The following is a 9818-nucleotide window of genomic DNA, read 5'->3' as shown; positions in this document are numbered from 1 at the left end:
AATAAAGTAATTAATATGCAATTGAATATTTGTCGTGAAATTATTTTATTTCTGTTTTCCCTTAGTTGTAGGTAAATAAAGTACAAGCGGTTTAATTACCCCTAACTACTAAATAATCTAAGACAAGCGCTATAGATTTAATTTAGTAGCAGCAATAGGAACTAGGAAAACCGACAAACTAAATAACACAAGCACAAGCGGTTGCATTTAATTTAGGAAAATATTCTACCCGAGACCAATTATCACTAAGCCGTCAATAATTAACCTCAGTTGCTACTGAATATTAGAATAATTTGTAGCACAACATTATCTAATATAGCAAATAATTATATCAAATAAATAACTAGTAGGCCTCCCTAGCAATTAAATGATACAACTATTCAAATAATTTAGAAGAATATTTAATACTCAAATGCATAAAATATATATATAATAAAAATAAATAAATAACCTTACAGCGTAATGAACTCCGGGGCTTCAATTCACTAAACCAAACTAGAAATTAGCCGCGAATGGACATTGATAACAACCTTAAAGAATATTCGAGAGGGGAAGAATGAACATTTTACAATAAGAAACTTCTACTATTTATAGCATTCTAAAAATAAACCTAAACTATTTCCTACCACTTGTTTCCTACTTTTGTGCCATATGTTGAAACTCCTTGTAATAATGCCTTGGAATAGTTCCCATTGACTTTATTTTTGCTGCTGCACCATACGTTTTGTTAGGAAAGCAAACAAATTAAAATATTATATTTATTTAATTTATTTGTTGATTTCTAATATATATATATATATATATATATATATATATATATATATATATATATATATATGTTACGTACTGTATACTAAATATATATAATATATAATATATATAATATATTAATTATTATATATTATATTATATATTATATATAAAAAGAACTAATTATTAGATAATATTAAATAACCAATGCAAAATTATTATAAAAATGTACCTAAAATATGAGTGTAAAATGTGCATATCACCAAGTCTCCATGGGCTTATCTTCAGTAACTCCTTGTGCATTCTGAGTAGTGGGACGACTCCACCCAGTTAGGACCGTACGATAAACCATGGTACCTTGTGCTTGAAGATATATCTCCATGCGAGCCTTCCAGAAGGAGTAGTTATGACCATCTAGTTCTGGTGCTTTCATACTTGCATCCATCCTGAATACAAACAACCAGCCAACGAACACACAGACAAACTTGCGAAAGACAAAGAGAAAGCAAAACTAAAAGCAACCCGTCGGATCAAGTCACTATGTAGGCTTAAAAGCTCTGATACCACATGTAATTTTGCATTTTCTCTTTTTTGATAAATTAACAAAATTAGTCAACTGTCCGAGATTACTGATTGATTCAGTTACGAAGATAGTCAGTAATAATCAATCATGTAGAGGATGTAAGAGAAAGATAACAGCACAAACTCAACGACACAGAATATTTACCCAGTTCGATACAGTGTGTATCTACGTCCGGGGGACGATCACATAGGCGTCCAATCCACTAAATTATAATCCAATGTACAAAGGTAGATATACAATAATCTTACCCAAGTGCCCCACACAAGGTACATACCCAGTCTACACAGGTTTAGTGGATTGTTGAAGATGGAGAGCCATGCATACAGAAGTCCAATGAAATCCCTTCACTTGGAGAGCCCACTCTGATGCAGTCCACTTCAATGACGCGCTTTAATGTTGTTCCGACAACAGTGTGATCACAGTGTCCTTTCGATTAAGCAGCAGTGATTCTTCTCAAGTTCATCATCTTAATCACCATGAACATATTGTATTGAGAAGATACATGACAATCAAAGATCTAGTCTCATATAGCAGATAGGGAGTGTTTCTTCTTACTTTCGGCGTAACCCTAAATCTCTTCGAGTGAGGGTACTTATAGATTCTTCAATAAACTCTCTCCATAAAAGACTTTGATTGTAGAAGGTAGGACTATAAAAGAGGAATGTAATCTCAGAAGATTAGGTCCATACCTTTCTTGAAAATATACGCTGATCTTCTTTCCAAACTTGTCTGATAATACCGCGTAATAGTTTTAGAAATCAGCTTCCTAAATCAGATCTTCAGTGTCAGTCCTTCTGTTGTTGCTTCTGATTGATCAGTCGACTGTAGAGCTGGTCGGACAAACTCTAAACCTATCTTAGTATGTGCCATAATAATATTGCCAATTATAATATAGGATTTTTTGAACAATTTAAAAACACTAACAGAACAATTAAACGCTTATCAAATATTTTCACACTTTAGAGCATGCTTGTCCTCAACCAGATTAATGTAGGATTAACAAAAAAAAAAAAAAAGAAAAAAAAAAGAAAAACACGCACAAGTATACAAGCCAAACTAATTGTTCTCACAACTACCCAATACTCAAATGAACCAGTTATGCATAAAGGCTCAAAAGAATATTATCTTTGTCCTTACCTTGGCTATGAATTAGAGTAGATGTTGACAAGGTTCTTAGCTCAAAATTTCAATAGAAAGAATCTCGGGATACACTCTTTTCTTTCCCAATTAACAACCCCAAAGGTTAATGTTTCACCACACATCAATTAAGCACCCCAAGCCCAAGTAAGTAATCAATGCAAGCTGGATGAGACAGAATTGTGGCACCAGAAATTGGGTCACTTGACTTATAGAGACTTAGATAAGTTGATTAGAACTGAAACAGTTCATGGTGTGCCAAAGCTTTAAAATACTGGAGTATGTAGAGTGTGTTAGGATGGAAAATAGGTGAGAGAAAGGTACATGCCCACAAATCATTACATGGAATTAATGCTGTTGGGAAAATTTCCACTTCCTGTGACAATGAAAAATCACAGAACCGACAGGAGCACAAACACAAGATGATACACAATATCCAAAAATAAATAACAAAGCAATGAACACAAGATTTACGTGAAAACCCCAAACCACCACAGGGAAAAATCACAGGACCACCACCACCAACAATTCTACTATAACAAATCTCGGGTACACAAGTTCAGGCTATACACGAGCCATACATCCACAAATCATCAAATACACCAATTCTAGGCCAAATACATCCTTTAAATTCACAGGCTAAATAGGAATAATATCTCGTACGTACTCAAAATACTCAACTACCACAAACAAGATAAAATGAATATAAGTAGTACGAGATTACCCAAAAGATGCCTGGAATAAATACAAATTGACCTTCAAAACATTTGATGAAGACTGTACCCAATAGCTTAGACAAACTCACGGCAAAACAAAGCAAACGTGCACCAAAATGAAATTGATTTCTTCCTTGGTGGACTTGCTGTCGCCGAACTATTGCTGCCCACTCTTTTTTGTGTTTTTGTCTTTTTTCTCACTCTCAATCTATATGTGTAGATTGCTCCCATTTTATAGCTTCATCACTAGATGAACATGTGAGTAATGAAGAATAAATAGAGAATTAATTCTTCACCCCTTCAAATGTCAAAAACGTTTGCTTCTCCAACCTCTTACATTCCCTAATATTATTATTATATAACATAATAATAATAATAATAATAATAATAATAATTAGGCTTAAAAATATAGTGGATAAAAGTTGGCTTGGTCCAAACATGAGCTATTTATCACATAGGAGGGAAGCTCAACCCAACAAATGCATATGATTAACGAGTTGAATATGAAGAATAGATACAACTTGCATCATCAGAATCACAGACTTTTGCAACATAAGTTAGACGTACAACGGATGATTATGATAAGGATAAGGAATTGAACACTGACTCAATAGTGTTGAAATAGATTCTAAGACACTTGAGATAGATTTGCCATGTACTTCTGAATCAGTGCAACATAGATTTCAACGACTAACAGGAATTCAAAACAACCATCCATTGGATATTTAATACTAAGTAAAAGTTAAAAAAAAAAAAAATTAGAAGACGTGTTTATATTATTATTATTATTATTATTATAAACTTAGGTGATTTCAATTTCACTGGACTAATTCTAAGCATACAAGATCCTTCCCTTAGATTCATTGCGAAAATAAATTGCGAGTCGCACAGTCAGCTTACCAGTCAAATCCTAGTTTTCATATGCACACCAGGGATGCAATCCAGACCTTTAATCATTATCCTAATTTTACTAGATAATATTTCCTCTGTTTTGGTTAAAAAGAAATTTAAAAGAAAAAAGAAAAAAGTTTATTAACTGTATAAGAAAAGCTTATGTGAACTACAAAATAATGCAAATTATACCACGGACTAGGATCCACATTGTATTGTGGATCAGTGGATCACGGTCTAAAAAAGATATTCAGATTATGTACCTATTGTTAACATAATATGATGTACCTTCCGTTAATGGATTATGTACTTGTAAAGAAACTGAAAATACATAATATATATATATATATATATATATATATATATATATATATATATATATATATATATATATATATATATATATATATATATATTATTAAATGAAGATATATAATATGTTAATTGTGTTTTGGACCAAGATCCACAATGCAAGATGGATCCTGGTCCAATGTATAACAATTGTTATACCATGGACCAGGGTCCACCTTGATCTTAAATTGTTTATTTTTAGTATTGAAATTCTGAACATCTAGAATATAAATTATGTTTTTAAGTTTTGAAAATTTGTTAATACAATACAAGATCATCACAAATTATGATTTTTAAAAAAATAAATTGTGAACATTTAGTATGTAAATTTTGTACCTTTGTATCTGGATCCACCTTGTAAGATGGACCTTGATCCACATAATAATTTGCCAATTATAACAATTGACAAGATAAATATGGAGTTGTGGCCCAAAGTCATTCACAATTTTGTTCAGCCCAACGAAAAAGAAACAGATTTAAAGGCAGAGACGGAGAGCAGTTGGCGGAAAAATGGCGCCAAAAGTTGAGTTACAGTGAGAACCATACATGCAACTAAGTTCCCAAGAAAAACTGTGTTTTCTTAGGTTGTCCACTTGTCCCGCCTCTTTCATCACAACCACATTCTCTCTCTTTCTCTCTCTCTCTCTCGCAGCACAGCAATCCATCCACTCTTCTTTTTCTTACATAATTAATATTCATCTTCAAGAATGTTTCTTTTTCTTTCCGCTAGTTGATTCCTGGGCAGACAAAAGAGATCCAGAGAATCTATATATTCATGATTCAAAATTATTAGTTTAAGGTAATCTATATATTTTCTGTTTTCCGTTGATACATTATATTGTTTTGGGTAATTTGGGTTCCTGGAAATGGGATATATGCTTACTTTTTGGTTCCATTTCATGACAGCTAAAGAGTAGATCGAAGATGGGGAAGAATGTGCAGCAGAAACAAGAATCTATGATTTTACATAATCATAATCATAATCCAAAATGCTTGTGGGGCATATTTCACCACCTTAACCACTATAGATGGAATACTGTCAAGAAACGCCTCCCTCACAAGAGGGGATCAACTGCTTCTTCAAAACCTGCCCCTGGTGAGAAACATATATATATATTTATATATTTATTCATTATCATATCTGATCTGCCAACTATGATATATGAATCTTCTCTTTTAATTTCTACAGTGGCTGAAGATCCAGACAATAAAGCCACAGCCCCTAGCCCCGTCGCGGCTGAAATCCAAGAAAAGGCAGACCCTAAACCGGAAAACACCCCTGCTGTAAGTGGGTAGAGCATATATTTCTAGGCAGGGCGGGGAGAAAGATTAAAACAAATGAGATAGATTTGACCTTAAACCTATACGGATTATATACTATACATACTTAACCATATAAGCTAACTCATTTTTAGATAAGGGTGAGATGGGATAGTGGAGGTAATTGTCCCTATTGTAAATTCGTCTCTTGGCCCTTCACCTGCCTCTGCCTAACAAACTCCCTAGCAAACCACTAATATGTCAATTTTAGCTTTGATACAGCTTGTTATGATTAAAAGCTTACTATTATAGCTAGTAGCGAAACAGTAACTTATTTCCTTATAGACTGTCATCACATCTTCCAGCTACAGGATACTAGACTTGGTCATTCATCAAACCTGCCTCAACAATCCTCCTAGCTACTAATTAAGCCACTAATTTGGTCATTCATCAAACCTGCCCCAACAATCCTCCTAGCTACTAATTAAGCCACTAATTGATGAAGACATTTATAGACCTTCCTTAGACTACCTTACCCTTAATTACAAGCATACATTTCATAATTTGTTTGTATTACCTAATTTTCAGGTTGAAGCAAAGCCTGCAGACTCCGGTTGTTCATCTAAGTCGATGAAGTCTCGACTAAAAGCCTTGTTATTCAGCGACGATGGATCCAAAAGAAGGGGAAAAGGGCGACACCGTCGAAGCTCCTCCTGCCCAAACACCGACCAAATCGCTCCCATCGCCGCCGTAGTCCCGGCGCCGCAACCTTCCACTCATCACAACACCGCCCACACCGCTTCTCTCGCCAGCTTGCTCGACCCTCCACTCCCAACCATCTGGGAGGAGGGCCATGCCGCCCCTCCCAAACACACCACCACCTGCGCCATCTGCGCCGCCATGCTAAAGCTAAACAAGAATAACAATCCCCAGATGGCTCAAACCGATGATATCTACGCCCCATTAGAGCCACCCAAGCCGGCGTCCCTCCAAGAATCCAAGCTGTTCTTGAAAGCCCTGGACTTGCTCAACGTCAGAAAGGAGGTTCTCCTGAAGATCTTGAATGATAGCCGGCAGAAGCAGCCCTCCTCCTCTAAACTGCCCAAAAGATTGGATAAATCCATGACGTTCCCCGCCCCGGGGGCGCTGAGGAGAGGGCGGGCCGCCGCCAAATGTGTGGCACATGAAAAGCCGCCGCCGCTTCAAGATCAAGAGAATGTGTTCTCGGCGAAGAAAAAAATGTGCACGAATCCTGAGCTTTTGGATAACGTCGCAAAACATTCCCCTCCTACTGAGCAGAAGAGCCGATATGGTTTGTGGAATTTCAAGAACCTAAGGGAGAAATTAAGGTTTGCAGTTAAAGAGAGCAAAAAGGAGAAACAGAGAATTGTTATGGATGGCGTTCTTGACAAAATCCCTCGCGGTCGTGAGATACCCAAGGATCCAGCTTCTTCTTCATCATCACCTCAATTCATAAATTCCCAATTCGGAAAAACCACCGAGAATAACAATAACAATAACAATAATATGCAAGAAAGCATGAAAAGAGCACGGTCTTTCCAAGAATCACCGGAGAAGTATAATCAGCTGCTGGAATCATGTTTCCAGAGAGAAACACAAACTCCTCGGATCTCCTCGGAACAACCGGAGTTTCAAGAACCGCCAGGAACACCCACGCCTGATAGTCCTAGCTCTAGCAAAACACTGGAGAGGTTTATGTCAATGCAGGCTGATCTAAGGGGCGGCTCTTCTTTAAGAAACAGTGAGGATAATGATACTTCTTCTTTCAGAACAGTTACTGGGAATATTGCAGACAGTAGTAGAGATGGTGAGCGCAAGGTGATTTACACCCCTACAGCTTCAGAATATCAAACTCTATCAGATCCCAATTCAGATGATCAAATCCCAGGCCTTCAAGATGGGTTCCAAGATGTTGGGGATACTTTTGATGAGCCCACTATTTCTGTGCCTGAAATGCTGGACTCATCTTGCACTGAAAAGGTTTCTGCACCAGAAGGTAATTAATTAATTTGACAGTAATGTATTGTATCTTAATTTTTGTTACGTTTTTGGGTGTCTTATTGCTCCTGAGATGAGGACTATCCATGCAGGCAGCCTCCTCATTTATTTCTTAAGCTAGAATAATGCATTTATACAATTCTAATAATTGTTGGTAGGAGGAGTATATGGAGGATCATGACACAAGCTACGTCAAAATTTGTCTAGCTACCATTTGATGTCACGATATAAGTAAATTTTTATCCGCATGGGCTTAGCTCACTGGTTCAGTAGGCGGTTAGGTTAGGGTATGAGGAGCCGTTGGGTTGAGAATTTAACCTTTTAGGAGAAATATAAGTAAATTTTGGAGGGTAGGATTGGCCAATGAATAAAAAGAATTTTAGGAAAAATTACAATTTATGTCCCTCCATAGTATGCTCATTATCAATGTCACTCTTAAATTATTAGTGATGTAAATGTTGCCCCTCAATTTTCAAAACGGTACATATATTACCCTTCTCGTACGAAGGGTAACATTGATAATTGATATATTATAGATGGACATAAATTATAATTTTCCCAAAGAATTTTATTATCATTATAGATGTAAAAATATTTTTGTGATGAATTTTGGACAGTGCAACTTTGCAATTTTTTTGCATAATGAAAGTTCATATGTAGGTAAATAAACTTTCAGAATATAAAAAATGAAGTAAACATTTATCAATAGTATACATTGTGTTGGTTTCACGATTACTGGTGGTAGTCAGTCGGCGGGCCAACATGACCGATTAGATGAGAAGTGAAATATGAAAGCGTAGAAAAATAAAGAATTGAAAAGGAAAAATCAAGGAGACACAATATTTTTAATGTAGAAATTAAATGGTGAAATTCACAGGCCTTTTTGGGTGGTGCTAAGCCAAAATCCAGTATTTCTTATATGTACCTTGTGCATGTATAATTTGTGTTCTCTAGAGAGATATAGATGTAGAAGGATGAAGATGATTGATTGAACTCCTCTTTCTTGTATCTGACTAGGGTCTTTTATAGTAGAAGAATAACACTACATTTGGTAATGTAATATGTTTATGGTAATTGGTATTTATGGCAGAGTATAATATTTTATAGAATGGGGAGGAATTTAGGAAATATAAATTCCTACATAAATTAATTTTTTCGTGTTTGATAGATGATTCTTCGGAGATGAAAGCAGAAGCTTGTGGCGTAGCCGCAGCGGAGAGTTCAGTTGAGGTAATAGAGAAAGAAGGACTAAACATCTTAATGGACCTTCACGTGGACAACAAAAACAAGGCGCAATTCGACTACGTAAAAGACGTGCTGGAGCTCTCTGGGTTCAGCGGGATCGAGCTCCTGGAGAGCTGGCAAGCCGCCCAGCTCCCATTAAACCCTTCACTTTTCGACGAAGTCGAAGGCTGCTTGCTATCACAACCCGACTGCACCGGCAACGAAGCCGGCGGCACCTGCGACCACCTTCTCCTCTTCGATTTAATCAACCATGTCTTGCTGGAGATGTACAAACGATCATTCTCGTACTGGCCGCAGCCGCTCACTTGCCATTCTTGTGTCCGGAGAATGCCGGTCGGGTACCGTGTTCTTGAGGAGGTGTGGGCGAGCATAAACTGGCTATTGACCTGGTTCCATGACCATCAAAAGTCGGTGGTTGACGATGCTGTTAGGCATGATTTGTCGAAAGGGAATAATTGGATGAACTTGCAGTTTGATGCGGAGTGTGCTGGGCTTGAGCTGGAAGAACTGATTCTGGAAGATCTTTTAGATGAGCTAATTTATGACGATCTTCTCTTTTGATATGATTGCCATTGCAGTTTAGAACGAAAGACAAAAATTAAAGTCACGAGTCAAGCCTTCCCTACTATATTTATATGGTGTATTTGTAGTAGAGTATATGTAACTGTTCTTCATTATTATAACATGGTATCAAGAGCCTTTCTTTTCTCACGATTAATATACTGATGGATACGTACGCCTACAATCTCTGATGCAGCTGACTCAACAGTAGTGTCCCTCCACCGTCTTTTTCCTCTTCTGATCATATCTTGCCTCCCAATAATCTAATATAATCTCTGTTCATATCAGACATTGTTACTGTTAGT

General features: G+C 36.5%; 1 protein-coding gene across 1 annotated transcript; it reads left to right on the top strand.

Annotated features, from left to right (window-relative positions):
• The first annotated feature begins 5352 nt into the window (after positions 1-5352).
• On the top strand, positions 5353-9513 carry LOC109158021 (protein TRM32-like). Its single transcript, XM_019305841.1, has 4 exons — positions 5353-5524; positions 5618-5712; positions 6277-7705; positions 8876-9513. Exons 1-4 carry the CDS (start codon positions 5353-5355, stop codon positions 9511-9513), a joined length of 2334 nt encoding a protein of 777 aa, XP_019161386.1.
• The last annotated feature ends 305 nt before the right edge of the window (positions 9514-9818 follow it).

Source organism: Ipomoea nil, unplaced genomic scaffold (genome assembly GCF_001879475.1).
Source record: "Ipomoea nil cultivar Tokyo-kokei standard unplaced genomic scaffold, Asagao_1.1 scaffold2805, whole genome shotgun sequence".
Lineage (NCBI taxonomy): Eukaryota > Viridiplantae > Streptophyta > Magnoliopsida > Solanales > Convolvulaceae > Ipomoea > Ipomoea nil.
Note: the sequence above shows the minus strand (reverse complement) of the source record. Positions and strands in the feature narration are given on the sequence as shown.

Coding starts and splice junctions, on each gene's coding strand:
- LOC109158021 (XM_019305841.1), top strand. CDS start 5,353: ATGGGGAAGAATGTGCAGCAGAAACAAGAATCTATGATTTTACATAAT. Junction 5,713..6,276: donor AACCGGAAAACACCCCTGCT/GTAAGTGGGTAG, acceptor CCTAATTTTCAG/GTTGAAGCAAAGCCTGCAGA. Junction 7,706..8,875: donor AAAGGTTTCTGCACCAGAAG/GTAATTAATTAA, acceptor CGTGTTTGATAG/ATGATTCTTCGGAGATGAAA.